Here is a 27,887-nt window from a genome sequence, read left to right as displayed (position 1 = left end):
TCGACAGAGCAAGACTCCGTCTCAGAAAAAAAAAGAGTAGGGGCTGCAGCTGTTCCCATTTCACAGGGCAGTGGGGGTGCTCCTGATCACGGGTCAGCCCTCACATTGTGCCTGGGGCTCCGGAGCCCGGATCCGTTCCTCTCCTCTCCACTTCCTTAGTCTAGGTGCCCTTGAACCTCTGGCCTCCCTGTCTGGTCCTGAGATAAGAGTGGGTTGAATGAGCCTCTGGGGACCCCTGGGGCAGGGCAGATGAAGTACGGATATCACTAGCAGGTCCCAGGTGGTAGGAGGACAGATCAGCTCAGGGAAAGCTGCTCACAGCCTCCTTCAGAGCACTGGGACTTGAAAGCAACTGTTGTGGGAGCCTAACAGTCCTTCCCAGGGACTTAAGGCCTTTGTAATTTTTGTAGCCCTTTCGTCCTCCAGAATAAAGGGACCTTCTTGAGCCCAGGGCCTTCTCAGCACTGGCATGCCCCAGGGCTCCTCCTTCCTGCCTGGGCAGTCTGGCCAGCTCCACTGCTTACCTAGCCCAGTCACCCCTAGTCCAGGTGCATCCCTTCGGTGGCTTGGCCCACAGCCCGCGTGGTGAACTGATTAGCAGCCCCAACTAATGGGTCCAACCTCAGCTCCAGACACCCCTACACTGGTCGCCCATCTGCCATCACTGTAGATGCCAGGGTGGTTCTTCCCTTCACTGTAGATGCCAGTGTGGCCCCTCCCTTTACTGTAGATGCCAGCGAGGTCCCTCCCTTCACTGTAGATGCCAGTGTGGCCCTTCCCTTCCCTGTAGATGCCAGCAAGGTTCCCCCCTTCACTGTAGATGCCAGCGAGGTCCCTCCCTTCACTGCAGATGCCAGCATGGCCCCTTCCTTCGCTGTAGATGCCAGCATGGTCCTTCCCTTCACTGTAGATGCCAGCGAGGTCCTTCCCTCTGCTCAGACATCTTTGACTTCCTCTTGTGCACATCCCACAGATGACTCTCAGCACATCCCATCAGTTTCACCTTTGAGGTTTATCCAGGATCTGACAAGTCCCAGCATCCCAGCTGCTGCCCCCTGGCCTGGCCTCCTGCTCCCCACCCCCAGGCATCTTCCCCTTCTCCACATGCAGCTGGCGCAAGCCAGGGGGGAATCAGAGCCCCCCTACAGACTCAAAGGCGGGCCTGTTTCTGTGACCTGCAAGCCCCCTTCCCACCCAACTTCCATCCCCTCTCCTCCCCTTGCTTGCTGTGCTGTGGCCATGCTGGGGTCCGGCCTGCACTTCCCACGGATGATTCTCCGCACATCCCGTCAGCTTCACTTTTGAAGCTGCCCTCCTGGGCTGCTCCCACCATAGGCCGTGTCATACACTCCCTCTTCTCAGACAGCCGTGCCTTGCGCCTCACTCCTGCATCTCCTCCAGGGCTCATCTCAGATGTCCCCTCCTTGCCAGGGCTCTCCCTGGCCACCAGGTCTGTCACACGCTCACTCGCACTGCTGTTTCTTAGTGTTTCTCAGTGTGTGTAGCTTATTTCTTATTGTCTGTGGTCCCCACCGTAGACTGTGTGGTCATGTTTGTCTTCATTTGCGGCACCACGCCCAGAGCCCACGAGGCCCTGGCACAGAGGCAGCCACCAGGATGTGGTTGTTTAACAAATAGGTGGGAGTGTGGTTCTGCCGTGGCTTCTTATCCCTGGCAGTTCTGGGGTTCCCCCCTGACACATTTTTTGCTCCCTTGTCTGTTTCCATAAGACTACATCGGTCTTCAGGAAACAGAAAGCAGGTTCTAGTGGCTCTAGTGTCTCGTCCCCCAGGAGTCCTCACCCCACGGGCAGCTCAGAGGGAAGCAGCAGACAGAGTAGTGCAGCCCCGCCCCAGGCTCCTGTCGGCTCCTGGCCATCTTGGGCTTATGTGGCCTTTGTCTCTACCCTCACGGCTTCCAGATGGCTTCTGTGCCTCCCAGCAGGAAGGAAGACAAGAGCAGAGTGCAAAAGGCAGAGGCCAGCTGCCTTGACCTTACGAAGCTCACCCTGGCATGCATTCCTAGGGCCTTGCCCAGTTCGCTCTCCCTGGCCCATTAGAGTGTCTGGGGAGAACAGTGGCTGCCCCAGCCAGCAGGGAGCCTGGCTGAGAGCTCCGTGACTGGCCACGTGGCCACCCTGATCCACCTCATGAGGAAGAAGGGAGGGGATGGGTACCGGAGAGGAGCCTCGGTGTGTGTTCTGCTCACTGGGCCTTGTTGCCACGTCTGCACAGGCGCCTGGAGCCCTTGCAGGAGTTGGTGTTGCTGGGACAATAGAGGGATAGAAATCCTCTATGGCCAGACGCCAAATGCTGTTTCTTGGTCTCCTTGTAAAAACACCCAGAAATTGTGGGGGCTTTCCACATGTGAGCCACACCTCTTACTCTCTCCAGCACCTAGGTGTCTCCCTGGCACTATGCTGCTCCCTCTGGGCACCCCTCATGCCTCCCCAAGGAATGGGGACCTGGCTGAGCATGACTGGGCCGTGGGAGCAGCCTGAGCTTGGGCTCCCAGGCCTAGCCATGGTGGCTGCAGGCTCTCCTCAGCTCCATGGGCTGTTCCTGATCTGGTTAGCGGGATGAAGGCATCGGGTAGGGTCTGTGTGGGGTGGAGAGGAGGAGCCAGGCTCTGGATCCAGAACCCTCTTCTGCCCTTGCCAGCTCAGCAGCCCCCACAGGGGTCTTCCTGCTCACAGCTACAGAGGGTTCTCAGGGTTATAGAGAAAAGTCAGCTACCCAGTGCCTGTCAGGGCATCAGGCACATCCCAGGTGCTGCCATCTCACACCCTGCAACGTCCACACCGTGAACTGGGTTGAGCAGAATGCAGCCTCGAGAGGCTGGAGAAAATACACCAAGCACTGACACGGATGACCCTGGGATGTGGGACTATAGGCGATCTTCATTTTTTTCTTCATACTTTTCTCGGTTTCTAAATCTTAGTGAGCATATGTTCCTTTTTTTTAATTAGAGAAAACATGACAGTAGCCCCTTTTTGTGTTTCACAGAGGAGCTAACATTCCTTCTGTACCTGTAGTTCATGCGGGAGATGGCAGGGGCCTGGCACATGACGGTGGAGCAGAAGTTTGGCCTGTTTTCTGCTGAGATAAAGGAAGCAGACCCCCTGGCCGCCTCGGAAGCAAGTCAACCCAAACCCTGTCCTCCTGAAGTGACCCCCCACTACATCTGGATCGACGTACGTGCCTGTTCCCCCACCAAGGCTCTGGGGTGCTCCACCTGGGGGGGCCAGGACTGTTCTTGGGGTGGGGGTAGCCGAACCCGAGGCCTGCAGGTTTTCAGACGCTGTGACCTCAGGGGCTGACTGTTCCAGCCTCTGGCAAGCCCGGCCAGTCAGCCCAGAGCCCCTCCTCAGCTGTCTCTGCCGGTCCCAGGGTTAGCCCAGCGCAGCCCCACCACCACAGTGTCTTCCTCTTCTCACTCAGTTCCTGGTGCAGCGGTTTGAGATCGCCAAGTACTGCAGCTCTGACCAAGTGGAGATCTTCTCCAGCCTGCTGCAGCGCTCCATGTCCCTGAACATCGGCGGGGCCAAGGGGAGCATGAACCGGCATGTGGCGGCCATCGGGCCCCGCTTCAAGTGAGGGCCCTCTTCCTGGGGAGCACGGGGCCCCTGGTGTGTACAGTGTCTCGTGGGGTGTCTGTGTGTCACAGTACTTCCGTAGACAGGGAACACATTTCAGTGAGCTGCTCCTGGAAGGGCAGGGAAGAGAGTCCAGAGGGTGAACTTGGCCCCAGGCCAGGCTCCTGCTCTGACTGGGTCCTGGGCTCCCTCACAGGCTGCTGACCCTGGGGCTGTCCCTCCTGCATGCCGATGTGGTTCCAAATGCAACCATCCGCAATGTGCTTCGCGAGAAGATCTACTCCACTGCCTTTGACTACTTCAGGTACTCCCCCAAGGTGTGCTGTGCAGTGTCCAGGGATGGCCCAGCCCCTGCAAGTGCTCTACCACCCCAGACCCCCAGGAAGTCACTCACAGGAGTACACAGTTGCCCAGTTGTGCTCACCAACCTCCTCCTTCAGTAGCCCTGGCCCCCTGGATTTAAATACCCTCAGCCCTGTGCATGTGTCCTGTGTACTGAGAGCTAGCCTCCCAGCGAGATGTAGGCAAATTTTCCCTCAGTTCAACTGATTTAGGAGATTAAGTGCGTCCATTTAATTTCCCTGTTGATGTGAAGGCTTATTGCAAAAGAATTGCAAACACCCACTGCCTGGGGCTCTGCACCCATAGACTGTGCTGTTGTATGAGTGCAGCTTCGTTGCCCTGATCTGCCACAAGCGCAGCTTCAGTGGAAAGCTGTAGGGGCTGCTGTGGGCAGTGAGGGAGGAGGGCATAAGAGGGCTCCGGAGCCACCACACCTTCCCATGGGAATGGGCCAGATCATCCTTGCTAATGACGGGCTTTGAGCTGACCCTTTGTCATTAAGAAACTGTGTACATCACCTCTCACTGCTTTGTTTGACTGGCCTCTAGTCCCCAACTCCAGACACTCAGCCCTTGTCCTCTTATGGTTGTTTGAAGCTGTCCCCCAAAGTTCCCTACTCAAGGAGAGAAGCGGCTGCGTGAAGACATAAGCATCATGATTAAATTTTGGACCGCCATGTTCTCAGATAAGAAGTACCTGACCGCCAGCCAGCTTGTTCCCCCAGGTAACCCTCAGCAGTGCAGCCGCTCATGGTGGAGGCAGGCAGGAGAGGGGGGCAATGTGGGCAGCCCTGAGGGTCCCAGAGGTAGGGACGGAGAAGCAGTTAGAGCCCCCTGAGCCCTGGCTTTGGCTGTGTTGCACGGTCATTGGAGGCCGGCGCTTGCCTGGCTCTGCTTCTCCAGCCTAAGCTGAGAAGCATAAACCCGCACCCAAGGACCCTGAGCAGACTCCACTCTCCGCACTTTCCCTGCACTGGCACCGGCTGCGTCCACACACCCCTCTGAGCAGCTGATGGCCCAGGATTGGGCTGAGGCTAGTGCACCCACATGACTGGGGTGTGGTCTGTTGTCGTCTGGTAGGAGGCAGTCAAATGGACAGGTGATTTCAATATGGGGGGACTGTGGGAGCACTCCTCGGGATAGACACTCGGCCCCTCCAGAGTGGGGAGTCAGAGATGGTTTTCTGGAAGAGATGACAGTTGATCTGAGTCTGAAAGGCTGCACAGGCATGCAGGGTGGATGGGGCACAGCATTCCAGGGAAGGGAATGCTTAAGGGAAACATACCACACAAACAAGCAGCAAACAGCTCCAAGGAGGCCATGCCCTTGTTCTCCCAGTACCTAGCTGATTACTAAGCACAGACTGAGAGACGAGAGAGAGGGTTTTCTTTTTTTTTTTTTTTTTGAGAGACAGAGTCTTACTCTGTCACCCAGGCTGGAGTACAGTAGCGCGATCTTGGCTCACTACAACCTCTGCCTCCTGGGTTCAAGCAATTATCCTGCCTCAGCCTCCTGAGTAGCTGGAACTATGGGTGTGTGCCACCATGCCTGGCTAATTTTTTTATTTTTTAGTGGAGGCGGGGTTTCACCATATTGGCCAGGCTGGTCTCGAACTCCTGACCTCATGATCCGCCCACCTCAGCCTCCCAAAGTGCTGGGATTACAGGTGTGATCTGGCCAATAGGGTTTTCTTTAGCAGACCCACGGGTGACAACCTGACTAGCAGGAAAAGGAAAGAAAGAAGCAGATGCAGTGATTTTCTAAGGCAGCTTTCTGGCTCCACTTAGAAGAGGGCAAACAGTCCTTACAGTCTGCCCCACAGGCCCTCAAGTTATCACCCTGCTAAAGGACTATACATTACCGGTGATCAGGTAATTGCCATCCTTTATCAAGAAAATTATGATACTTGTTTTATTCTATTTTCTACTTTTTTTAGAAATGGAGTCTTATTCTGTCACCCGGGCTGGAATGCAATTGTGTAATCATAGCCCACTGCAACCTCAGACTCCTGGGTGCAAGCGATTCTCCCACCTCAGCCTCACAAGCAGCTAGGACTACAGACACATGCCAGCTCCCCCAGCTAATTTTTATTATTGTTGTTGTTCAGATGTTGTTGTTCAGATAGGGGTCTTGCCTTGTTGTCCAGACTGGTCTCGAACTCCTGGCCTCTAGCGATCCACCTGCCTTAGCCTCCCAAAGTGCTGGGATTACAGACATGAACCACTGTGCCCAGCCTATAATATTTTAAAGGATAGAAGAAGGCCAGGCGCAGTGGCTCTACTACAACAGAGCGAGACTCCCTCTCAAAAATGAAAAATAGACCGGGCACGGTGGCTCACGCCTGTAATCCCACACTTTGGGAGGCCGAAGCCGGTGGATCACCTGAGGTCAGGAGTTCAAGACCAGCTGGCCAACATGGTGAAACCACGTCTCTATTAAAAATACAAAAATGGGCTGGGTGTGGTGGCAGGCACCTGTAATCCCAGCTACTCGGAAGGCCTGAGGCAGGGGAATTGCTTGAACCTAGGAGGCGGAGGTTGCAGTGAGCTGAGATTGTGTCATTGCACTCCACCCTGGGTGACAGGAGCAAAACTCCATCTCAAAAATAAATAAATGAATTAATTAAATAAAAAATATTTGAAAAGGATAGAAGAAATATAATTAAAATGTTTAAGCATTCCATCTAGAATAGTTAAAGAATTACTCACGCTTTTGGAAAACTCACCATCCAGACAGGTTTGTTCCTGCAGTCAATTCCAGGACTCTTTCCCACTGTACCACTGATTGCCTTATCTCTGGTGAATATTAGTTTACTTTTTGTGATACCTTTTCTTGAGCCACCTCACTCTAGAATCAACAATGTGTTTGCCCTCAGATAATCAGGACACCCGGAGCAACCTGGACATAACTGTTGGCTCTCGGCAACAAGCCACCCAAGGCTGGATCAACACCTACCCCCTGTCCAGTGGCATGTCCACCATCTCCAAGAAGTCAGGTCAGTGGGAGGCATGCTCCTGGGGCCCTCACATACAAGTTACCATTCTGGTTGCAAGCTACTTGATGGACACTTGCTCAGACAACAGAACAGAGCACTGCAAGCTTCCTCTAGGTTTAGAAACTCAGGGCAGGCAGGTGGCATCTGAGGACTACACCTGTGCTTTGTCTTTCCTCCTAGGCATGTCTAAGAAAACCAACCGGGGCTCCCAGCTACACAAATACTACATGAAGCGAAGGACACTGCTGCTGTCCCTGCTGGTGAGGCCCACAGGTGCAGCTGTGCCTGCTGCCCACCACCTGCCCGTACAACGCCTGGTGGCTGGGGCAGTGTGTGGTCACTCACAGAAGGTGTGTATATCAGGCCTTATATCTTATCTTGCCAGGCCACTGAGATCGAGCGGCTCATCACATGGTACAACCCACTGTCAGCCCCAGAACTGGAGCTAGACCAGGCCGGAGAGAACAGCGTGGCCAACTGGAGATCTAAGTACATCAGCCTGAGTGAGAAGCAGTGGAAGGACAACGTGAACCTGGCCTGGAGCATCTCTCCCTACCTGGCTGTGCAGCTGCCTGCCAGGTGGGCCCCCAGGCACCACGGCCTGATACAGGCCTCACCAGAGGCCCAGAGCAGGGCGCCTGCCAGCTGGGTCATGAATGCTGGGGAGCACCCTGCAGCCCCTCTCAAGGATGGTCAGGAAGTAGTCTAGCAGGCTACTTTGATCATGAAGCGCCAGGACACTCCCCCAGCTCTTCTGTGCAGAGATAACCCAGCAACCCTTGTGATCTTTTCAGACGCCTGCCTGGGGTGCTGCAGCACCTGGAGCCTAGGGAGGTAGCAGCAGGGTGAATTCAGAGCCAAGATCTGATTCATGCCAGATAGGAGGCATGTGGAGGCTGTCACTCCTGGCAGGCGGCTGCCGGATCCGCCTTGGGGAGGGTTTGGGTTTGTTCCTGGATGTCACCTTTCAGTGGCAGAGTACTCGGAGGAGGCACATGCTGCAGACAGCAGCCACATTCCTGTGAACTGCCTGTGGCAGCTCTTACAGGAACAGAACCTCAGACCGATGGTGGCTGAGAGGGACTGCAGAGTCCCTCTTTAGAATCCCACCAGATGGGGCCGGGCCCAGTGGCTCAAGCCTGTAATCCCAGCACTTTGGGAGGCCGAGGCGGGTGGATCACGAGGTCAGGAGATGAAGACCATCCTGGCTAACACGGTGAAACCCCGTCTCTACTAAAAATACAAAACAAATTAGCCAGGCGCAGTGGCGGTCACCTGTAGTCCCAGCTACTCCGGAGGCAGAGGCAGGAGAATGGTGTGAACCCAGGAGGCGGAGCTTGCAGTGAGCTGAGATCGCGCCACTGCACTCCAGCCTGGGTGACAGAGCGAGACTCCGTCTCCAAAAAAAAAGAGAATTCCGGCCGGGCGCGGTGGCTCAAGCCTGTAATCCCAGCACTTTGGGAGGCCAAGACGGGCGGATCACGAGGTCAGGAGATCGAGACCATCCTGGCTAACACGGTGAAACCCCGTCTCTACTAAAAAAAAAAAGAGAATTCCACCAGATGATCCACAGCTTCCCATGAATGTGTCCAGGGTGGGTGATTCTCCGTTGTGAGCCCAGAGCTGCCAGTGTACTGCATCCTCCCTCCAGCCCTACTTTGATCCTCTGGAGTAGGATCGCAGAGCAGCTCTGCATTGCCTCAAAGCACAGTGCTCGTGGGGCATCTGCCTTGCATTAGCCTGAGGTGGGAACACCTGGAAACTAGTAGCTGCCCCTTCATGGGCCAGGTGCCTTGTGGCCCCTGGACTGTGGACTGAGACACTGACTCACTGGATGGGTAGCTGTGGAGAGTCAGGGGAAGATATGGTAGGAAAAGGAATAAGAGGCAGGAGATTTAGGACAAGGATGGTGAAAGGAAGCCTTTTGAACAGTAAGTGTAGGAAAATTTGTGTTTCTTTAAGAAAGTTCCAGCATTTCATCACAGCGGATAATAATGCTTTTTTTTAAAAAAAAGCACTAATGTTCAGACCTGCTAGTTAGTGGCATAATGGAACATTTAGCCGTCACCTGGCTAACCATTTTTTTATTTAAACTTTTTTTAAAATTTCTGTGCAAATGTAGTAGACGTCTGTATTTATGAGGTGCATGGAATGTTTTCATGCAGGCATGCAATGTGAGATAAGCACATCTCAGAGAATGGGGTATCCATCCCCTCAAGCATTTATCCTTGGAGTTACAAACAATCCAGTTACACTCTTTTTTATTTTTTTGAGACGGAGTCTCGCTCTGTCGCCCAGGCTGGACTGTGGTGGCACGATTTGGGCTCACTGCAAGCTCCGCCTCCCGGCTTCACACCATTCTCCTGCCTCAGCCTCCCAAGTACCTGAGACTACAGGCACCCGCCACCATACCCGGCTAATTTTTTGTATTTTTAGTAGAGACGAGGTTTCACTGTGTTAGCCAGGATGGTCTCGATCTAACCTTGTGATTCGCCCGCCTCGGCCTCCCAAACTGTTGGGATTACAGGCATGAGCCACCGCACCTGGCCTACACTCTTTTAAAGTTATTTTTCAATGTACAATTATTATTGGCTGTAGTCCCCCAGTTGTGCTATCAAATAGCAGGTCTTCATTCTATTTGTTTGTACCCAAGCCGTCACTTGGTATTGATGTGAATCCCTCCAGTTCAGCGTTTCCCTCTGGCTCCCCTCCCTCTAGTGTGTGGGAGAGCGCGGTTTCCCTGGCGAGGCAGCACCACCCATACCCTCTGTGCCCTGTAGGTTTAAGAACACAGAAGCCATCGGGAACGAAGTGACCCGTCTCGTTCGGTTGGACCCAGGAGCCGTTAGTGACGTGCCTGAAGCGATCAAGGTAGTGTAGCCCATGTGCCAGGGCCTGAGTTCAAACTGCACAAAACAGCACTGAAACTAGAAATGAGACAAAAATGCCTGAAACTGGAAATGAGACAAAAATAGCCACGTGGCAACTTCAGTACTATTCATGATTTTTCTGATTTCCTGTGTTGTCTATTCCTTGTCTGTAGCATTTATTTGTTTACAGTAGAATAAAATGTAATGCACTTCACCCTAATTGCAGTTACGCTGTTTTCCATAACACATCAAAAGCATCTTCCACATGGTTACAGATGCTTAGAAACATCACTTCTCATGACCATCCTTGTGGTGTGGCTAGTGGGCCAGGTATCTCCAGAGGTCCCGGGACTGCCCAAGCCACAGCATCTCCCCACCTCCTCCGCAGTTCCTGGTCACCTGGCACACCATCGACGCCGACGCTCCGGAGCTCAGCCATGTGCTGTGCTGGGCACCCACAGACCCACCCACGGGCCTCTCCTACTTCTCCAGCATGTACCCGCCGCACCCTCTCACAGCGCAGTACGGGGTGAAAGTCCTGCGGTCCTTCCCTCCGGTGAGCCCAGGGCCCTGCTGAGCTGGCCTCTGGTGGGACTGTTGGGAGGGGTCTTACCTGGAGAGAGGCACAGGCCCCACCACTGGCCATGAGGTCGCCCCATTACATACTGTTCCTTTCCCTGTTTTTGTTCAAGTAGTTGTAGAAGATGGATTTAGTTCTAATTCAAATGTGTTCTCTAGTTACATTTGTTTTTTGACCTGAGTGAGGTGTTCGAGTTAAAGACATACAGTTTACTTGAGTTTGATTATGAGGCGGCGCGGCAGCTGTGCACAACCCACATGGCAGTGCAGCTGTGTCTTGGAACCCCACAGTGACCTTGCCCATGGAGGGTCCCTCCCTCCTTGTGGGAGCCCAGGGAGCCCACGAGACAGCTATGATGATGGTGGAGAAAGGCCTCTGGAATATTCTAGAGTCTGACCCACAGCAGACCATTTCCCTGAGGCAGGCTCCCCAGTGAGGAGCATGAGGCCCTCCCACCCACTGTAGAGCAGGAGCCTTGTTCCTTTTACCTGTTTCCTCCATTCCTGTGTTCTGAGCCATCAGTCTGTTTGCCCGCCATCCTCCGGGCTTTCCCCAGTTTTCAGCCCTGCTGTGGGCAGAGCAGAAGCAGAGGCAGGACCTGGGCCATAGGGTTGGGTGGCTCTGCTCTTAGAAGTCATGACCAACTCTGCTTCTCCTCCACAGGACGCCATCCTCTTCTACATCCCCCAGATCGTGCAGGCCCTCAGGTACGACAAGGTAAGCTTGCACCTGCATGGCCGTCCTCTTCACTTGCAGAGTGTGCTCCACACCCAGCCTGTGCCTGGTCTATCCCCGGCCCTCACAGGCTCCTCAGAGCTTCCTCAGGGACAGGGCTGCCCAGCAGTCCCCTTGCTCCCCCTACCCGAGCCTCTGTGATTGTCTCTTGATACCCAGTGCCATGCCAGGGGAAGCCATGTTCACCCACTGCCTCACCCTGAGGCCCAAGCATGCTCTGCGGAGTGAGCCGGTTCTGGGGCTGTTGCCAGCCTGGCCAGGCTTCCCTCTCGTTGGTGGGGTCACCTCAAATCCCTGAATCCTGCTCTCTTTAGCCGGAAGTGGTGAGGAAGATTAACGAGGTGACGTATGCATTAGTCTGCCAGGGCTGCGTAGTGAAGCACCACAGACTGGGCAGCTTAAATGACAGAAATGTCTATTCTCAGCATTGTGGAGGCCAAAAAACAAAACAAACAAACAAAAAATCCATGAATTCTGGAGGCCAGAAGTCCAAGGTCAAGGTGTGAGCAGGGTTGCTTCCTTCTGAGGCCTGTCTCCCTGGCTTTTTTTTTTTTTTTTTTTTTTTTTTAAAGAGACAGGGTCTCGCTGTGTCACTCAGACTGGAGTGCTGTGGCATGATCTCAGCTCACTGCAGCCTCAACCTCCCGGGCTCCAGCCATCCTCCCACCTCAGCACCTCACCCGCTACCCCTCCCAAGTAACTGGGATGGCAGGTATGCGCCACCACACCCAGCTAATTTTTGTATTTTTTGTAGAGATAGAGTTTCGCTATGTTTTCCCAGGCTGGTCTCAAACTCCTGAGCTCAGGCAGTCTGCCCACCTCCGCCTCCAAAAGTGTCTGAGCCACCATTATAGGTCTGAGCCACCATGCCCATCTCCCTGGCTTATTGATAGCCGTCTTCTCTCTGAGTCCTTACAGGGTCATCCTTTTGTGTGTCTGTGTCCTAATCTCCCCTTATAAGTACACCTATCATACTAGATTAGGACCCACTCTCTTGACCTCATGTTACCTTAATCACCTCTATAAAGTACCTATCTCCAAATATAGTACCATTCTGAGCTCCTATAACATATGAATTTGAAGGGACATAATTCAGCCCATAACAGTGTCTGTGGACATAAAGTACTCAGCACAGGTCGTGGCACAGAAAATATCCATGAGAGTGACCACAGCCAGGAGCCTGAGCCTCCTGTGCCCTCGTGCCAGCCCGTCCACTGCACTCTGTGTCTGAGTGCAACTTGTCTGCCCTCTTCCCCAACCCCAGAGCTGGCCTTGTTTCCCTGACTGAATTGGGCAGCAGACTCCATGTGTCCTGGCTGAGCCCTCACCACGTGGCCCACCTGTGGGCTGGCTGAGTGCCATGACTGGGTGTCCCAGGGGCTAGCCCTAGAGTCTGTAGACCAAAGTGCTTCTAGAACAGCAGCCAGCCTCTGTTGAAAGACTGAGTCCTGTGAAATCATTCACTGCCCTCACTAGGTGGTGCCATGCTCTCTGCACCTCAGAGCAGTGATATGTGTGGAGCCACACTCACCAAGCTGGAGCCTTCACACTGGTGGCAACTTACAGGATTGTCATGAGGCACCTTCTCTTCAGGGACCTGTTTCCTTCCCCCTGGCTCCCCTCCCACATTATTTTCCCTTGACTGCTTGGCTCTCTGCTTCCATACAGGCCTAGCATAAGGGTTAGGTCCAGAGGCAGTGGGGAGGGGAGCCAGTGCCCAGGGCCTCTGTGTGAACTCTTGGTGGTGGCTACCAGAGAAAGGCTGCCTGAAACAATTCTTCTGTGTCTGGTTGTACCAACTCAGGACTCAGTGAGTTTCCCTGGTTTCTTTCTTGCTGTCAATTTTTAGGGATTTTTTTTTTTTTTTTTTTTTTTGAGACAGAGTCTCGCTCTGTTGCCCAGGCTGGAGTGCAGTGGCACTCTCGGCTCATTGCAGCCTCTGCCTCCCAGATTCAAGCAGTCCTCCTGCCTCAGCCTCCCAAGTAGCTGGGATTGAAGGTGCATGCCACCATGCCTGGCTTATTTTTTGTATTCTTAGTAGAGATGGGGTTTCACCAAGTTGGTCATGCTGGTCTCAAACTCCTGACCTCAGGTGATTCACCCGCCTTGGCCTCCTATAGTGCTAGGATTACAGGCATGAGCCACTACACTCAGCCGGTATATATATATATATATATATATATATTTTTTTTTTTAGACAGAGTTTCACTCTTGTTGCCCAGGCTGGAGTGCAGTGGCGTGATCTCAGCTCACTGTAACCTCTACCTCCTGGGTTCAAGCAATTCTCCTACCTCAGCCTCCCAAGTAGCTGGGATTACAGGCATGTGCCACCACACCCGGTTAATTTTTTTAATTAATTAATTAATGGCCAGGCACGGTGGCTCACTCCTGTAATCCCAGCACTTTAGGAGGCCAAGGTGGGCGGATCACGAGGTCAGGAGATCGAGACCATCCTGGCTAACAGGGTGAAACCCTGTCTCTACTAAAATAGAAAATATTAGCTGGGCGTGATGGTGAGCGCCCGTAGTCCTAGCTACCAAGGGAGGCTAAGGCAGGAGAATGGCATGAACCTGGGAGGTGGAGCTTGCAGTAAGCCGAGATTGCGCCACTGCACTCCAGCCTGGGCTACAGAGTGACTTGGTCTCAAAATAATAATAATTGTTATTATTTATTTATTTATTGAGACAGAGTCTGTTGCCTAGTCTAGAGTGCAGTGACACAATCTCGGCTCACTGCAATCCCCACCTCCCAGGTTCAAGTGATTTTTCTGCCCCAGCCTCCCAAGTAGCTGGGATTACAGGCGTGCATTACCACACCTGGCTAATTTTTGTATTTTTAGTAGAGGCAGGGTTTCGCCATGTTTGCCAGGCTGGTCTTGAACTCCTAACCTCAGGTGATCCACCTCGCTTGGCCTCCCAAAGTGCTGGGTTTACAGGCATGAGTCACCATGCCCGGCCTATTTTTTGTATTTAGTAGACATGAGTTTTCACCATGTTGGTCAGGCTGGTCTCAAACTCCTGACCTCAGGTGATCCACCTGCCTCAGCCTCCCAAAGTGCTGGGATTACAGGTGTGTGCCACCATCCCTGGCCTGGAATTTTTTTTAAGTTTAAAAAAATTTATATCACGGCTGGGCGCGGTGGCTCAAGCCTGTAATCCCAGCACTTTGGGAGGCCGAGACGGGCGGATCACGAGGTCAGGAGATCGAGACCATCCTGGCTAACACGGTGAAACCCCGTCTCTACTAAAAAGTACAAAAAACTAGCCGGGCGAGGTGGCGGGCGCCTGTAGTCCCAGCTACTCGGGAGGCTGAGGCAGGAGAATGGCGTAAACCCAGGAGGCGGAGCTTGCAGTGAGCCGAGATCGCGCCACTGCACTCCAGCCTGGGCGACAGAGCGGGACTCCATCTCAAAAAAAAAAAAAAAAAAAAAATTTATATCACTTGTGGCAATACAAATGTATATACATATTTGTTTATACTTTTTTTGAAAAAAAGGAGCAGTAGGCCAGGCGCGGTGGCTCACGCCTGTAATCCCAGCACTTTGGGAGGCCGAGGCGGGCGGATCACAAGGTCAGGAGATGGAGACCATCCTGGCTAACATGGTGAAACCCCATCTCTACTAAAAATACAAAAAAAAAAAAAAATTAGCCGGGTGTGGTGGCAGGCGCCTGTAGTCCCAGCCACTCGGGAGACTGAGGCAGGAGAATGGTGTGAACCCAGGAGGCAGAGCTTGCAGTGAGCCGAGATCGTGCCACTGCCCTCCAGCCTGGGCAACAGAGCAAGACTCCATCTCACCAAAAAAAAAAAAAAAAAAAAAAACTCCGTCTCAAAACAAAAAAAAAAAAAGGAAACAGTAAATCAAAAGTTAATAAAAATGGCCAAAGAGGAAGAGATCAGGATGGAAGTAACAGATATGTACCATATTTAATAATTTTGACTTTGGAACTCTGTCATTGTTTACACAATTATAAAGCAAACTTATATTTAAAAAGCACTACACATTGAACATTCATAGTTTATCTTTAGATCCATTTTCTGGGTTAGAATTGGGAAACCCAAAGCGAGGACTTCTGCCTGTGTGGTAAGACCACCCCCCCTCGCCCAGGTCACAAACGTCCATCCAAGGGATACTTCACCAGATCAGTATCCATAGACTCCAGGAGGCTACCCAGAAAGGCCAGCTCACCTTTTTAAACCTAGGGCATGGAATTAAAACTGGAGTTTTGAAACTTACGGCTTGGCCGGGCGCGGTGGCTCAAGCCTGTAATCCCAGCACTTTGGGAGGCTGAGACGGGCGGATCACGAGGTCAGGAGATCGAGACCATCCTGGCTAACACGGTGAAACCCCGTCTCTATTAAGAAATACAAAAAAAACTAGCCGGGCGAGGTGGCAGGCGCCTGTAGTCCCAGCTACTCGGGAGGCTGAGGCCGGAGAATGGCGTGAACCCGGGAGGCAGAGCTTGCAGTGAGCTGAGATCCGGCCACTGCACTCCAGCCTGGGTGACAGAGCGAGACTCCGTCTCAAAAAAAAAAAAAAAAAAAAAAAGAAACTTACGGCTCTAGGAACAAACAAAAAAAAATTTTGTAATTAAAAAGAAAAACTGGAGTTACTACTGTGAGTGGCGGAAAATGACCAAGAAGGAAGAGGAGGAGAGATCCTTAGGTTGATGACCGTAGATGTGTATATTAGTCCATTTTCACACTGCTATAAAGAACTTCCTGGCCGAGTGCAGTGGCTCATGCCTGTAATTCCCACACTTTGGGAGGCCAAGGGGGGTGATCACCTGAAGTGAGGAGTTCAAGACCAGCCCGACCAACATGGCGAAACCCTGTCTCTACTAAAAATACAAAAATTAGCCAGACATGGTGGCGTGCGTCTGTAATCCCAGCTACTCAGGAGGCTGAGGCAGGAGAATCGCTTGAACCTGGGAGGTGGAGGTTGCAGTGAGCTGAGATGGCGCCACTGCACTCCAGCCTGGGTGACAGAGTAAGACTATGTCTCAAAAAAAAGAACTTCCCGAGACTGGTTTATTTATAAAGAAAGGAGGCATAATGGACTCACAGTTCCACATGGCTAGGGAGGCCTCAGGAAACAGAATCATGGTAGAAAGGGAAGTAGGTCCATCTTACCTGGCAGCAAGCGAAAGAAAGTGTGTGTGTAGGAGGAACTGTCAAACATTTATAAAACCGTCAGATCTTCTGAGAACTCACTCACTGTCATGAGATCAGCATGGGGGAACCGTCCCCCTGATCCAGTCACCTCCCACCAGGTCTCTTCCTCAACACCTGAGGATTACAATTCAAGATGAGATTTGGGTGGGGACACAAAGCCTAATCATATCAATGTGTCAACTTGTGAAGGAGGTGTATCTGCATGTTTCTGGAACCTGTCTGTCACTTTGGAACATTGTTCTAAACAACCAGCTAACAAGTGAGTTTTTAGTACCCAGCCTGCTTTTTCTCGTACTTGACAACCCCAGAAATTGGTTTGAGAGTTGTGCTTCTTAAACCCATGGGAAGACACAGAGGAGACAAAGGTTGACTGAAGCCCGTTTTGCACCCCTGCCCCTCAGGTCCCAGCCACCAGCCGGCTGGAACTTGACCTGGCCACCAGCTGGACTCGCCACCAATCCTGGAGAGCTTGGCCACACCACTAGAACCACTGGGCCTCACTCTTTCCTGGCCTTCCAAATGCCGGGAGTCAGCAGCTACTGACAAGGCCCTCCTCGTGGAGAGGGCCCTCCAAGCCTGGCTGACAGGGACCTTGCTCTCCTGCAGATGGGCTATGTGCGGGAGTATATTCTGTGGGCAGCGTCTAAATCCCAGCTTCTGGCGCACCAGTTCATCTGGAACATGAAGACTAACATTTATCTAGACGAAGAAGGCCACCAGAAAGACCGTGAGTATTTTGTCCTCCCACAGGCCTCACTTTCTGTCTTCAGTGCACTGCCAAGCACCTTCTACAGCCCACAGGGCTCTCCCCAGCCTGCACTGCCGCAGCTCACCGACCCCTCCACTCCCACCCTTTGCTAGGGCACTTCTCACCTTTCAGCACACATGGGAGCAGGACCATTCCTTCATGTCACCTTTGCTAACCTGCTGTCCAATGCCAGCCTGCACTCCCAAGTGCGAGTGAGACCCTTCTGCTCCGATGGCTGCTTCTCCAGAGTCTCCATGCTCAACACAACTGTGACTGCGTGTGAGAAAGGGGCCGCCAGCCCAGGGCAGCGGTTCCCAAATAGCACACCCTCAGGACCCTTGCACTGTCAGAAATGAGTATTGAGGTCCTCAAAGAGCGCTGGTTCATGTGAGCATTAGCTGTCAATGTTAACGAGGATTAGAAATTAACACAGAATTTCAGAAAATGTAAGCTCATTCATTACATGTTAACATAAATAACATCTTTTTGGGAAAATAACTCTCCCCCCAAAACTCAAAAATGAGCCAAAAGAGTGGCATTGCCTTGTAGGAGATGGCTGGATTCTCATTTCCGTTCCACTTCTGCAGTTGATCTATTGCAGCATTGTTTCAGTTGAAGTGAATGTACTTGAAAAAGGAAGTTGTATGTTAGTAATCTTTCAGGTCATTGTGGAGATCCTTTTTGATACTGCACCACACTTGACAAGTGGTAGTTTTTGTTTTCTTTTTTTAGAGGCAGGGTCCCTCTCCCAGGCAGGAGTGCAGTGGTGTAATCACGGCTCACTGCAGCCTTAACCACCCGGGCTTAAGCGATCCTCCTGCCTCATCGTCCCAAGTAGCTGAGACTGTAGGTGCATGCCACCACGACTGGCTAATTTTTAATTTTTTGTAGCTCAGCCAATTGCAGGTCAGGCACAGTGGCTCACACTTGTAATCCCAACACTTTGGGAGGCCAAGGCAGGAGGATCGCCAAAAAAAAAGGTTAATTGCAGTGTGGCATCTTAAATTTGGCAGTAAACTTCTCACGCTGTGTTTTGTTCAAGTCCATTGGTCTGCTTCACACCTGGACCCATGACAGCTTTTATGACATCAAACAGTGGGCATTTATAAAATACAGGCCAGTGGCCGGGCGCGGTGGCTCAAGCCTGTAATCCCAGCACTTTGGGAGGCCGAGACGGGCGGATCACGAGGTCAGGAGATCGAGACCATCCTGGCTAACACGGTGAAACCCCGTCTCTACTAAGAAATACAAAAAAATAGCCGGGCGAGGTGGCGGGTGCCTGTAGTCCCAGCTACTCGGGAGGCTGAGGCCGGAGAATGGCGTAAACCCGGGAGGCGGAGCTTGCAGTGAGCTGAGATCCGGCCACTGCACTGCAGCCTGGGTGACAAAGCGAGACTCCGTCTCAAAAAAATAAAAAATAAAAATAAAATAAAATAAAATAAAATAAAATAAAATTCAGGCCAGTGAGTTATGCACATCTTTCAAAGGTTGATGTATTTCTTTATACAATATGGAAGAATCATTTGTTCACATGCTGCCAGTCTTATCAGAAAGGGTTTTTAAGGGAAGCTGTTGAGCTCACAGTGGCAGATCCAAGTTTTCCAAAAAATGTTTCAGTTGTTCCTTTGAGTGGAAGATTCATTTTTTGTTCATTTTCAGGAAAACATCTGCCACATCCCTCAGTCTGAATAACTATATGTTGTCTGTCAGTCATTTTTTCAAGTAAAAACCAAGGTCTGTGAAAAAGGTTAGTCCAGGCTCCAAAATCAGACAAGCTCCAAGTGCGTCTCAGAACAGTGCCTGCCTTAGATGCACATCCCATTTCATCACAAAGAATACTTTAAAAGCCAGGTGTGGTGATGCGTACCTGTAGTCCCACCTACTAGCTCTAGTCCCAGCAACTCAGGTGGCTGAGGCAGGAGGATCTCTTGAGCCCAGGAATTTAAATTCAGCCTTGGATTTGAATTGCGAGAGGCACTATTTAATAGAGCCCCGCCCACTGTGTGCCTCTGTTTAACAACAACAACAAAAAAACATGTATTCAGGGTAGAGTTTAATAAAAATTAATTCTCATTGCTTCACCTGTGACATTCATAAATGATATGGGCTTTTTTCTTACTGGGTGTGTAGCAGTGAGGATTCCACGCTCAGTTGTGTGCTTGGCCCCTGCCTTGAGATCTGCTTAGGCACCAGCAGCTTTTCCCACCAGCGTCAGCTGTGTCAACACATCAGAAGGGGCGCATGGCAGGTGTTACGGTCTCACCAAGCCTGCAGAGCACACAGTGGGCACTGCCCGTCTGGGGGCTGGGAAACAGCGCTGGTATTCCTGAGGGGCCTCTTCCGCAGCCACAGAGACTCAGCGTCTGTTTCCTTGGCAGCTGACATTGGCGACCTCCTGGAACAGTTAGTAGAGGAGATCACAGGCTCCTTGTCGGGCCCAGCGAAGGACTTTTACCAGCGGGAGTTTGATTTCTTTAACAAGATCACCAATGTGTCGGCTATCATCAAGTAAGTGCAGTGCTTCAGAAACCGCCTTCTGGGATGTCTCGTTCCAGTCCCTGCAGCTTAACAGAAATGCCTGGGAAGCTTTAAAAATGCCCATGCCTGGCCCCAACCAGATGAATGAGAGTAGTCTCTAGCAACGGGGCCACTGCTGGTTCTGATGGACAGCCAGGGTGGGTGGGGAAGCACTGCTTGGGGTGAGTCAAGGCTATTGAAGGCATGGCAGAATGCATGGCCACGCCAGTTTCAGGAAACACAGCTTAGTTTCGCTCCTAAGGTTTGTAGAATTTAGCATATAGCTCCACAATGTGAGGCCACCTTGCCCTCTCCACACTCTGAAGGATCGATCCTCATGATGTCAGGAACACCAGACTGCCTTTGTAGCTCCCGTCATCGTTTTCCTGGACCTTCCATTCGTGTGGACCTGACACCATCCTTGGATGTTGTTGGCTTTGCCCATTCATAAGGGATGAAACCCTGGAGTCATCAATGCTGGGCACGCTAGCCGGGCTGTCTCCAGTGCTTACGCTGCTCTGACCTTGGTCAGTTTAAGACCCTTTTCTGGGCTGGGTGCTGAGAATAGCAGTGCTGGCATCTTCTAACCCACAAGATAAAGGACCAGATCTAGCGTTTCCTGGGTGGCAGCAGGTGGCAGGCATTACCCCCACCCCCCCCCAGCCACACACACCCCCACACAGCAGGGGCAGAGCCTGCCAGAAAACCGCCCTTGGGGGCTGTCGGGGATTCTCCACAAGGAATGCAAGGCAAGAATCGCTGCCAGCGGTGCCTGGCTGCCCTAGGAGCAGCTAGAGCCGGGAAGAGAGGGACAGAGAGGGTAATCCAGGCAGGAGGGGCCCTGGGCTGTCCCCCAGCAGCCAGTTCCTCCAGGAGACCAAGCATTTCTTTCCTGTTTCTCAGGCCCTACCCTAAAGGCGACGAGAGAAAGAAGGCTTGTCTGTCGGCCCTGTCTGAAGTGAAGGTGCAGCCGGGTGAGCAGGTGGCTTCTGAAGGCTCAGACCAACCTCTTCCTGCGGGTGGGCAGCGGGGCGTGAAGGCTGCTGCCCTCTCCAGGCGTTGCAGGGTGTGGACACAGTAGCTTGGCCAGCCCCACACCTGCTTGGGCCCATGGTGCCTGGTGCCCCAAGACCCCAGCCGCTCCCCAGAATCTGCCCCTAGTGAGCGGGAGCTGCTCGTCCGTGAGTGCCCTTCATCTTCCTTGCTGCCTGCTGTTTTTCTGGAGGCTGACACTGACCTCAGTAGCTGTTACTCTAGAAGAGGGTTCCTGGGCGCCAGCATTACAGGAGCAGGTCACACAGGCGGGGCTAGTGTGGGACGGCTCATGTGCGCTGGGACCCATCAGCACCCCCCGCCTCCCATAGGAAGCCACTCCTGGGTGCCTGTGGCTGTGGCCATGTGGCAATTCAAGCCCAGTGTGGTTAAGGCTGAGCTTTTCAAGAGAAGATGGGGCCGGGCGCGGTGGCTCAAGGCTGTAATCCCAGCACTTTGGGAGGCCAAGACGGGTGGATCACGAGGTCAGGAGATCGAGACCATCCTGGCTAACACGGTGAAACCCCGTCTCTACTAAAAAATACAAAAAAAACTAGCTGGGCGAGGTGGCGGGCGCCTGTAGTCCCAGCTACTCGGGAGGCTGAGGCAGGAGAATGGCATGAACCTGGGAGGCGGAGCTTGCAGTGAGTCGAGATTGTGCCACTGCACTCCAGCCTGGGTGACAGAGTGAGACTCCGTCTCAAAAAAACAAAAACAAGAAAAGAAAAGGCATGACATTAGGTATTGTGGCTGTTAAAAAGATGAGTAAGGCATGGACCCTGAGCTGAAGAAGCTTGAACTCACAAAGATGTAAAATAAGCATAAAGAAACAATGTTGGCCGGGCGTGGTGGCTCACGCCCTAATCCCAGCACTTTGGGAGGCTGAGTTGGGTGGATCACCTGAGGTAAGGAGTTCCAGACCAGCCTGGCCAACATGGTGAAACCCTGTCTGTACTAAAAGTACAAAAATTAGCTGGGCACAGTGGCGGGCGCCTGTAATCCCAGCTACTCGGGAGGCTGAGGCAGCAGAATCGCTTGAACCCAGGAGGCAGAGGTTGCAGTGAGCCAAGATCATACCACTGCACTCCAACCCGGGTGACAGAGCGAGACTCTATCCAAAAAAAAAAAAAGGGGACTCCAAGAATGGAGGGCTGTTCGGAGGGTTGCTCAGGCAGGTGGAGGCAGGACAGGCTTCACACGCGCCCCCAGAAGCAGTAGGGCTGCATCCGTGAGGATGGGGCTCAGTGCTCCTCCAGCAAGAGCGTGTCCCGGAAGGTTCTGACTCATTTGGTCAATGGCTGGAAGAGTCGAAGAGTCAGGGAGGACAGACCCTTAGTGGCCGCAGAATAATAAGTTAGTGGTGCCCTGGACAAGGACCAGAGGCCCCTCCACAGGGGTGGGGTGTGCCTGCAGGGTGGATTCGCACCTGACATCCGTGTTGGAAACTGACACTGGCCTCACCTTGGTGACACATGCACTCCCTGTGACTGCCTCTGTCCCTGCACAGGCTGCTACCTGCCCAGCAACCCGGAGGCCATCGTGCTGGACATCGACTACAAGTCTGGGACCCCGATGCAGAGGTGGGCGCCTCGCCCTGCCCATCCCCCGCTTCCGCAGCATCCTCGTATGCAGTTTTTCTCGGCTACCTCATGAAACATACATTCTTTCTGTTTTCAGTGCTGCAAAAGCCCCATATCTGGCCAAGTTCAAGGTGAAGCGATGTGGAGTTAGTGAACTTGAAAAAGAAGGTCAGTAAAGATCCCTGGTTTTGTTTGGGAGCTCAGTGCTATTCCTTGCTAATGCCAGTTTCTTTCGGCATGTATTTAATTTAGTACCAGCTCTCCATAAAAGATGATGTCTGTCCATCTGTCTGCCCTCACTCAAGTCAGACCCCTCATTGGGGGATGGCATGGAGCTCAAGTGCAGTGACCGATGTGCCACCCCTAGAGGTCTGTCTGCCGTGAGTCAGCTGGCATACTCCAGCAGGCTCCTGCCTGAGGCTGAGGGGCCCAGGGCCATTGTGGGGTGTTAGTTTCTGAGGGCTGCTGTGCAGACAATCAGTTCTGGAGGCTGGAGTCCACCATCGCGGTGTCATCAGGGCCGTGCCCCCTCTGAAGGCTCTGGGCAGGTCCTGCCTTGCCGCCTCAGTTTCTGGTGGTGTTGCCGGCAGTCCTGGGCACACTTTGGCCTGCAGATGCTCCACTTCCATCTCCGCCTCCCTCTTCACATGATGATCTCCCTTGAAGGACGTCAGTCATTGGATTAGGGCCCATCCTGATTCACTGTGACCTTGTCTTAACCTAATTACATCTGCAAAGACCCTGTTTCCAAATAAGGACACATTCTAAGGTTTGGGGTGAACATGAATTTTAGGGAGACACTCTTCAATCCAGTACAGACAGTGTGGCCAGCTGTGCAGAGGGGGCCACCACCCCTTGCAGGGACCTACCTCCCATGGCCATGTCCGCACACTGGCCCCGAGCCCTCCCAGGACCCCAGTGTACAGACACATTCCTCCTGCCCCCCAGCTCACAGCACCCAACACTGACCCAGGCATACCTGGGTCTTCACTGCAGATGAAATGGGGCTCTGTTTTTAGTTCCATTTAAGCCTATATGTTCTTAGACTCCGACCCTGGATTCCACTTGCTATTCCAAGGCTTTCCTTGAGTCCTGTTGTGTAGGGACCAACCCCACAGGGTCGGTGGGTTTTTCTCCCCATGTGCGGAAACGAGAAATCATAGAAATAAAGACATAAGACAAAGAGATAAAAGACAGCTGGGCCCGGGGGACCACTACTACCAAGACGCGGAGACCGGTAGTGGCGCGCCAGGCTGTGCTGTTATTTATTGTATACAAGGCAAAAGGGGCAGGGTAAAGAGTGTGAGTCATCTCTAATGATTGATAAGGTCGCGTGAGTCACGTGCCCACCGGACAGGGGGCCTTTCCCTGTTAGGTAGCTGAGGTGGAAACAGGACAGCTTACGTCATTATTTCTTCTATGCTCTTTTCAGAAAGATCAAAGACTTTAATACTTTCACTAATTTTGCTACTGCTATCTAGAGGGCGGAGCCAGGTGTACAGGGTGGAACATGAAGGCGGACCAGGAGCGTGGACCGCTGAAGCACAGCATCAAAGGGAGATGGTTAGGCCTCTGGATAACTGCGAGTGGGCCTGACTGATGTCGGGCCCTCCACAAAAGGTGGTGGAGCAGAGTCTTCCCTAACTCCCCTGGGGAAAGGGAGACTCCCATTCCCGGTCTGCTAAGTAGCGGGTGCTTTTCCTACTACTAGACCATGGTCCGCTAGGTAACGGGCGCCTTCCCAGACGCTGACGTTACCACTAGACCAAGGAGCCTTCTAGTGGCCGTGTCCGGGCTTAACAGAGGGCTCACACTTGTCTTCGGGTCACTTCTCACCGTGCCCCTTCAGCTCCTGTCTCTGTATGGCCTGGTTTCTCCTAGGTTATAATTGTAGAGCAAAGATTATTATAATATTGGAATAAAGAGTCATTGCTACAAACTAATGATTAATGATATATATAATTGTATCTATGATTTATATCTCTATAACTTGTTATTTTATATAATATACTGGAACAGCTCGTGCCCTCGGTCTCTTGCTTCGGCACCTGGGTGACTTGCCGCCCACACTGTTGGGCTCCTTCTTGGCCTCCCTGGGGCTTTGAAGAAGTGATCCCCAAGATTGCTGGGGTTTCTTTCAGGCATGGGAGAAGACTAACCCCTGGCCCCCTTAGAGGGCTTCTCACTGCCTACAGGCTGACAGCAGCCTCTCTCCCTGTGGGCAGGTCTGCGGTGCCGCTCAGACTCCGAGGATGAGTGCAGCGCGCAGGAGGCCGACGGCCAGAAGATCTCCTGGCAGGCAGCCATCTTCAAAGTGGGGGACGACTGCCGGCAGGTAAGCAGGGTCAGGCCTGGGGTAGGCTTAGGGGCTGGGCTTGCTGCTCCCCAAGGCTCCAGGCCGGCCAGAGTCCAATCTCATATGCAGAAATGTGAATCTTTGCCTCCTCTTATATGGTTCAGGTGCCATGGGGTAAATTAGGGCTTCTGCAAAACCCAGAGGCCTCTCCTTCCAGCCCTTCTCCCACTGTCTCCGCCAGTGCCCACCTGAGGGAACTGCCCAGGGGTTGGGTGCCCTATCTCACACACCCCACCAGACAGCTCAGCCTCATGCTCGGCCCAGGACCTGGTGGTCCCAGCAGCCTGAGTCCAGCCCCTGATGGTCAGAAGGCAAGGCCTTCCAGACTTGCTCAGCTGTGGCCTCCCCACCTCACTCCATCTCTGGGTGCTTGGCCTCTGCCCTTCATGAGCCAGAAGAGGTGCTGGGGTGCATGGCCAGCTGACCGCATCCTGCACGTCCCGGCTTCCCAGGACATGCTGGCCCTGCAGATCATCGACCTCTTCAAGAACATCTTCCAGCTGGTCGGCCTGGACCTCTTTGTTTTTCCCTACCGCGTGGTGGCCACTGCCCCTGGGGTAAGTTCCCTGAGTGGAGCCAGTAGGGCAGCCCTGGGCACCTCGCACCCGGCGGGCTCAGAACTGCCCTTTCCTCCCTAGTGCGGGGTGATTGAGTGCATCCCCGACTGCACCTCCCGGGACCAGCTGGGCCGCCAGACAGACTTCGGCATGTACGACTACTTCACACGCCAGTACGGGGACGAATCCACCCTGGCCTTCCAGCAGGTAGCCAGGGCAGCCACAGCCTGGGGTGGGCGGGTGCATGTGCGCTCCACTCCACCCCAGCCTCCACTCACACCCTGCTCTCCTCAGTCATCCTTTGCTAAGGGTTAAAACCTGGGCACCTGGGCCGGGTGTGGTGGCTCATGCCTGTAATCCCAGTACTTTGGGAGGCCAAGGCAGGCGGATCATGAGGTCAAGAGATCGAAACCATCCTGGCCAAGATGGTGAAACCCCATCTCTACTAAAAATAAAAAAATTAGCTGGGCATGGTGGTGGGCACCTGTAGTCCCAGCTACTTGGGAGGCTGGAGCAGGAGAATCGCTTGAACCCAGGAAGCAGAGATTGCAGTGAGCCAAGATCGCCCCACTGCACTCCAGCCTGGTGACAGAGCGAGACTCCATTTCAAAAAAAAAAAAACACCAGAGCATCTGTAAGCCACTTTGGGAGTCAAAAGAATGTAGAGCTGGGCTGGACTCCTCAGAAGAAAGTTAAGTTCTGGGTGTGGGAGGAAGCATCTACACCCCCACATCCACAGACAGCCCCTGTCACTCCTGCTGCCAAAGACTGGCTTGCTGATTCGGGCTCTGCCTCCACAGTGGGGTCACAGAGCCAGGGAGAGTGCCCACAGGCCCAGGGATCCTGGGTGTAGGACCAGGGAGGGTGCCCACAGGCCCCAGGGCCTCTGTGAGCCCAGGGCGCTCTCTGCACAGGCCCGCTACAACTTCATCCGAAGCATGGCCGCCTACAGCCTCCTGCTGTTCCTGCTGCAGATCAAGGACAGACACAACGGCAACATTATGCTGGACAAGAAGGGCCATATCATCCACATCGGTCAGCCAGCCACAGTGCCACCCTCCTCTCCCTTCACCCCTGGCACCCAGGGGAGGCTAGGGATCCCCACCCCACAGAGGGAAGCATGCCCAGGACCACCCTGCCAGGAGTGTCAGGGTCCAGTTCTGAGGTCCGAACTGTCAGCCACCAAGCTGTTCTGCTGTGGAGGGTGCCTGGCCCTGGCTCCAGGGAGCTGGGGTGAGAGCAGCCATTGCTCTGAGTCAGAAGCTGGAGCTAGGTAGAGTGGGGCTTATCCAAGTTCAGTGCCCCAGCCTGGCTCACTCCTGCCTCCACTTTCTCCCTTCTCTTCCTCTGCCTGCTGCTCCACCACCCACCCTATCACTGTCCCCAAGAAAACACAACCTGCCTATTGGGGGTGGAGGGGATGCTGCTGTTGCAGTCCTTTTCTCCTCCTCAAAACAGACCACTCGTCTCTGCCCGCCCTGGCTCCTAGCCCAGTCACAGGCAGCTCTTTGGGGTTTTGCAGACTTTGGCTTCATGTTTGAAAGCTCGCCCGGCGGCAATCTTGGCTGGGAACCCGACATTAAGCTGACGGATGAGATGGTGATGATCATGGGGGGCAAGATGGAGGCCACGCCCTTCAAGTGGTTCATGGAGATGTGTGTGCGCGGCTACCTGGCTGTGCGGTGAGCCTGGGTGAGGGCCAGGGTGGAGGCAGAGGGCGTGTGGGGAACGTTCTGAGGTCCCCTTTAGAAGGGAATCAGGTTCCAGAGAGTGAGGTAGTTGCTAGCAGCCACCTGCTGACCTATGCCTGTCCTTTGGTCACCTCTGTCTGCCTACCCGTGCCAGTAAATTCTTGCTCTGGGCATCTAATTCCAGCTACCTTCCCCAGGATCCTGCCCATGCCTTCAGCCATGGGCTCCCCCTTTCTGGGCATCCCATCCACCCTGTCACCAAAGCCTGAGCACCTGCCACCTCACAGGCTACATGCCAGAGATGGGCTTCGTCCCAGTTTCATATACAGGTCACTTGGCCAAGGCCACAATCCAACCTGGGTTCGTCCGCACTGCCCTGCAGGGAAAGTCAGGTCAGAGTGTCTGCGTCCCACCCAGGTGCAGAAGCCATGGCCGGCAGCCTGATGTGGGGGACAGGGCAGGACACTCAGCCTGTCCAGAGTGCACGTGGGCAGTCCTTGCCTGGGCGGTACGGGTTGCCAAGTGCAGCAGATTGAAAGTTGCCTCAGAGATGTAGAAGATGTGGCAGGGGAGGTGGGTGGCAGGAGCCCACACCTGAGGCTGTTGGCATCAGCCAGGCCGTAGGACTACAGGCAGGGCCACCACCTAGGCTGGCCTCAGCCCACCGCTCCCTCCTATCTCTTCCCCAGGCCCTACATGGACGCGGTCGTCTCCCTGGTCACTCTCATGTTGGACACGGGCCTGCCCTGTTTTCGCGGCCAGACGATCAAGCTCTTGAAGTAGGTTCCTTGGTGGACATGCAGGCCATCTGGGGGACAGTTGTCCATTAGCTGAGGCTCCATCCAAGATAGGAAGCTTTTGTGTAATTGTCAGTGTGGTTGTCATCTCCTTGGAACCTCAGAGCAGACAGGGTTCCTGGGTGACGCTCTGTCCCTAGACCACGCCTGTGAGGGGCCCCTGCTTGTGCTGGCCACACCAAGGACCCACCCAGGGGCCTCTATTATGTCACGGATGCTACGCCCACCCCACCTTGACCCTAAGGTCTAGGGCTGCAGTAGCTTAGCTCCCCAATGCTTAGTCCCCTAATGCCATGGGAGCACTCATGTTATGCTGGGAAG

The 27,887-nt window shown here is 53.4% G+C and overlaps 1 protein-coding gene across 7 annotated transcripts in view; it reads left to right on the top strand.

The window, feature by feature from the left end:
• Positions 1-27,887, top strand: part of PI4KA (phosphatidylinositol 4-kinase alpha) — a 146,813-nt gene that overhangs the window by 117,036 nt on the left and 1,890 nt on the right. For 4 of the 7 annotated variants that reach the window (XM_077950618.1, XM_077950619.1, XM_015149790.3 and 1 more), the window contains 21 exons: positions 3,035-3,193; positions 3,441-3,592; positions 3,792-3,899; positions 4,534-4,661; positions 6,812-6,931; positions 7,112-7,191; positions 7,317-7,510; positions 9,712-9,802; positions 10,190-10,357; positions 11,045-11,098; positions 16,895-17,015; positions 19,415-19,544; positions 20,457-20,527; positions 22,093-22,165; positions 22,263-22,333; positions 24,391-24,500; positions 24,974-25,078; positions 25,160-25,285; positions 25,993-26,113; positions 26,601-26,760; positions 27,459-27,548. In XM_077950618.1, coding sequence (XP_077806744.1) covers positions 3,035-3,193; positions 3,441-3,592; positions 3,792-3,899; positions 4,534-4,661; positions 6,812-6,931; positions 7,112-7,191; positions 7,317-7,510; positions 9,712-9,802; positions 10,190-10,357; positions 11,045-11,098; positions 16,895-17,015; positions 19,415-19,544; positions 20,457-20,527; positions 22,093-22,165; positions 22,263-22,333; positions 24,391-24,500; positions 24,974-25,078; positions 25,160-25,285; positions 25,993-26,113; positions 26,601-26,760; positions 27,459-27,548 — 2,432 coding nt within the window. Of the gene's footprint in view, positions 1-3,034; positions 3,194-3,440; positions 3,593-3,791; positions 3,900-4,533; positions 4,662-6,811; positions 6,932-7,111; positions 7,192-7,316; positions 7,511-9,711; positions 9,803-10,189; positions 10,358-11,044; positions 11,099-16,386; positions 16,548-16,689; positions 17,016-19,414; positions 19,545-20,456; positions 20,528-22,092; positions 22,166-22,262; positions 22,334-24,390; positions 24,501-24,973; positions 25,079-25,159; positions 25,286-25,992; positions 26,114-26,600; positions 26,771-27,458; positions 27,549-27,887 lie in introns of all 7 variants that reach the window. The other 3 variants (XR_013399529.1, XR_013399527.1, XR_013399528.1) reach the window with 3 other exon arrangements.

This window comes from Macaca mulatta, chromosome 10, assembly GCF_049350105.2.
Source record: "Macaca mulatta isolate MMU2019108-1 chromosome 10, T2T-MMU8v2.0, whole genome shotgun sequence".
Classification (NCBI taxonomy): domain Eukaryota; kingdom Metazoa; phylum Chordata; class Mammalia; order Primates; family Cercopithecidae; genus Macaca; species Macaca mulatta.
The sequence above is the reverse complement of the archived record's forward strand: the minus strand, read 5'-3'. Positions and strand labels throughout refer to the sequence as shown.